This window comes from Rhagoletis pomonella, unplaced genomic scaffold (assembly GCF_013731165.1).
Source record: "Rhagoletis pomonella isolate Grant_MI unplaced genomic scaffold, Rhpom_1.0 Rhpom_scaffold_11265, whole genome shotgun sequence".
Lineage (NCBI taxonomy): Eukaryota > Metazoa > Arthropoda > Insecta > Diptera > Tephritidae > Rhagoletis > Rhagoletis pomonella.
The window spans coordinates 1-3792 of NW_023469790.1; the positions used below are offsets into that span (position 1 = coordinate 1).

The window sequence follows — 3792 nt, forward strand, 5'->3', positions numbered from 1 at the left end:
CGCTTACTCATGCCAGCAGTGACCTTCAATTCTATCAGAACTGACCGATCAGCTGATTGTCGGACTTGTCAGTTCTGAAGGAATTATGCATCAGAGCTGATCGATCAGCTGATTGTCGGACTTGTCAGTTCAGAATGAATTATGCGTCAGCGCTGACCGATCAGCTGATTGTATGACTTGGAATTTCTGAATGAATTATGCGTCAGCGCTGACCGATCAGACCTGACTCGATTATTAGTCAGAACTGATGTAAAATCTAGGCAGCTCTGATGTAAATACCCATATTTGATGAATAAAAATTAAAATTTATGCATGTTTAATTATGTTTTATTAATAATAAATTCTTAAAAAAAGGAATATAATTTTATATATGTACACATATATAACAGGCGACAAATGAAAGTGTACGCCTTTTTCTAATAAATATTTACGATTATTTTCATGAACAATTTTTTTGCATTGATTATTTATGAAAATATAGTTCATTCTATAATATAAACCATATAAATCAAATTTTCATATTATAGTTTATATAAATATTATATTATATATTATATTAGAACCAAAAATTAAAAATATTCAGAATTCATTTACATAAAAAAAATTTTGAAAATTTGTATGAAAAAAATGTAGTACTAATTTATAAAGCGGCCCCCCTAAAATGTCACAAAGTGACGGATATAAGAATTAATTTTTGCATTTTATACAGTTTGTATCCAAACATATCGAGCCCTATCTGCAAAGAAACGTTTTTTCAACATTTTCTTTTTCATGGATAAATGCTCTTAAAGCATCTAAAGTTAGCTTGAGTTTTATCGGCGGTTTAGAAGGTTTTTTTTAATTAAACACTTAGTTAAATATTTCTGTAATTGCAATTGCTGGGAAACTTTTTTTACGAATTTCATGAAACTTTGTAAAAATGTAGCCGTCTTACTTTTCTATAAACTAGATATTCAGCCTCATTGCGTAAGTCGTAAATTATGCTAAATTGTACGACTCGACAACATTGGCATTGTCTACTGTCGTGGCGAAATAAGTAAACGACGAAAATCGTCGAAAAATATGCAGTGCTGCCAAGTTTTTCCGTATTAATACTCTAGTCGAGTGGAAATTTTAGGCAATGACGTGAAATTATTGATACGATTGGAATCTTATTCAATAGTTAATATCTAGTTTTTAGATAGGCAAGACGCTTACATTTTCACAAAAGTTTCATGAAATTCAATTCGCAGCAATTGCAATTACAGAAATATTTAACGAAAAATATTTAACTAAGTGTTTAATTAAGAAAAACGTTTTAAACAGATTTTCAACTTCTGCAAAGTATTTTTCTGGCATATACACATATCTAGGCTTAACCGCAGATAGGGCCCAATATATTAGGATACAATCTGTGTTGAATGCAAAAATTAATTCTTATACCTTTGTGACATTTTAGGGGGCCGCTTCATAAATTATTACTCAAATGTGGAACTTATTAATACGAGGAAAAGTAAACTTAAAATTACATAAATTAATCTATTATTTCTTAGATTTATTAAGCTGGTACTTTTTCTGCTTCAATCGGTGATGGCTAAGCTCGATTGACCTTTTCACCGCCTTTTGAAAGTCATACGATGCCTGTGTTTTAAAAACATCTACATAAAGTAAAAAAGAAAATATTAATAACCAAATATTTACTTTCAATAGTAGACGCAATTTACCTCGCAGACAGATCTCGACTAATTTTAATTTGCAAAGAGCCTGTTTCTCCCACCTGCCATCCCAATTAAAATTCAGTAATAGTTCGTCAGTGAAAATGTATTTCAATACCGTAGAGACGTCTTCGGATGCTCCTTTCAATTTGTGGAAGTACGTTATCTATAGAAAAATGCATCGAAAGGAAGGTATGAGAATTTTAAGCTTGAAAGAAACCAAGCTTCATTACCATTGCTTGAGCGTATTCCGGACGATTCATAATTTTGTCCTCAATATCACTGACGGAAGTAATTGAATTGATTGGAAAACTGCTCGCCACCTCATCTAAAATTTGGTCTCGTACCTCGCCAGTCATACGTCCAATTGACAGTTCAATCTTTTGCAAAGTCACTTTGCACTCTCTCAGGATTTTGTTTTCTGCCAACATTTCCGACTTATTAACCATCTATTGGGAAACATTTGTTATCAATTAAAACATAAAATATACAGTGGTGGGAAAATGAATTTATACATAGGAACGCGATATTTAAATAAGTTTCGGCTGTTTTTCCTTTGTTTATTCAATGTTTATTTTTTTTTATAAAAGTATGGTATAACATTAAATAAACAAGAAAAATAAATGCAGCATTTTTTCGAGAAAAGAAAACGCTATTAGTAATAAAAAAAACTCACCTTCTCGACAAGTTCTTCGACTTGGCGGCTAATTATTTCCTGGTTTTTTTTGCAGGACAACTTGCTAATGAAATGCATACATATCGAACATTGACAACATAAATTATGGCAAGAAAAGGCATTTATCGGATAAATGTCACTGTGGCCGATGTGATATAAGTATGAAAACGGAGATGCTATTACTTACATTAGTTTCGATCGTAGCCAAACGTAGGGTTATGACTTCCAAGGCATCCAGAATCTCTGCAGATAATATCGTATTAAGTTTAGCGATAATTTTAGCAGAAACAAACCTTTATTATCGGGTCTCTGTTGCCCATTTCTGCTTTCCTCCCTAACCTCCATCACTTCGTCGGAAGTTGTTTCATCAAAGCATCTTCTGACAATTGCAGGCTGGTTCGCTGAAAAGTGAGAATCATTAAATTATATATATATATGCATATGTACACTTTTAAGGCATTTCACTTACCATTTAATTGGGTTTCATCAACGAAGGACTCGTCCAAAATAGAGTTGCTAGAATTCATGTGCAATAATTTCATGTTTTTTGCAATTACTTAAACTATAATTATCGGTAATTTGTTAATTATGAATGTGTGGTAAAGTTAAAAAAATCGTGAAACAAATGGTGCAGCAGGGGTATTAACAGAAACTTGCCACCAAACGGAATACAAAAATATTTATATCTTATATCTTTGAAGGCAATTTGAACTGTTTCAATGGCCAAATCACTTGCTACAACTATGCCCAAACTCGTGGATGAATGAAGAGGTTCAGTAAAATAGTTTTCGATTTTTTGAAAAGCTTTACAAATAATTATATCCGATTCCGTTGATTTTATGACATCCACAACCTTAATAGGCCCAATTTTCTCACAAAAACAATAACTATCTTTATCTTTTTTATCACTGATAGTAAAGGAACCAAAATTATTGCAACTTGATTCATACCCCTGCCTTTCTTTAAGTCTCAAAGACAATTGCTGAAGAATGTTGCTTGGGCTTTTAATAATTTTTTTTAAAAATTGCATATAATTTTCAAATCTATATGCTGAATAAGAATCTAATGGACCGAGTTTTTTTACCGAATCAGATAAGTGAAGCAGACCATGAATATTAAAACTAACTTGTTCGTCGCCATATAAGTTACCAAAAAATTTGACAAAATCTTCTAAAATTTTTTGAGCAACGACTGTGTCTTTATTAAGTGACTTTTCATTTGAAAGAAGTCTTATTCCACTGTGAAGCAATAAAAAATGGTAGTATGAATCATCACTAATATTACCTTTCAAAACAAATATACCTGTATAAAGGAGAAATTGCCTGAATTCCGTAGACTTCCAATTGCAAACTTCTTCTAAGCTCCTGGGTATACGGCCGAATTCAGAAGGCACAAACTGAGATACGTAATTGAGTTTTTCAT

At 32.0% G+C, this 3792-nt stretch overlaps 1 protein-coding gene across 1 annotated transcript; it reads right to left on the reverse strand.

The window, feature by feature from the left end:
- Positions 1-1063: 1063 nt before the first annotated feature.
- Positions 1064-2821, reverse strand: LOC118756634. Its single transcript, XM_036491390.1, has 4 exons — positions 2371-2821; positions 1928-2143; positions 1704-1860; positions 1064-1637 (listed from the first exon to the last, which is right to left on the reverse strand). Exons 1-4 carry the CDS (start codon positions 2446-2448, stop codon positions 1522-1524), a joined length of 567 nt encoding a protein of 188 aa, XP_036347283.1. The 5' UTR covers positions 2449-2821; the 3' UTR covers positions 1064-1521.
- Positions 2822-3792: the final 971 nt, after the last annotated feature.

What these genes read in the sequence shown, in the direction of transcription:
- LOC118756634 (XM_036491390.1), bottom strand. Translation starts at nt 2,448, where the DNA reads ATGCATTTCATTAGCAAGTTGTCCTGCAAAAAAAACCAGGAAATAATT. An exon ending in TCGAAGAACTTGTCGAGAAG is followed by an intron (nt 2,144 to 2,370) that starts GTGAGTTTTTTT and finishes GTTTCCCAATAG; the next exon opens with ATGGTTAATAAGTCGGAAAT. An exon ending in AGTCGAGATCTGTCTGCGAG is followed by an intron (nt 1,638 to 1,703) that starts GTAAATTGCGTC and finishes TACTTTATGTAG; the next exon opens with ATGTTTTTAAAACACAGGCA.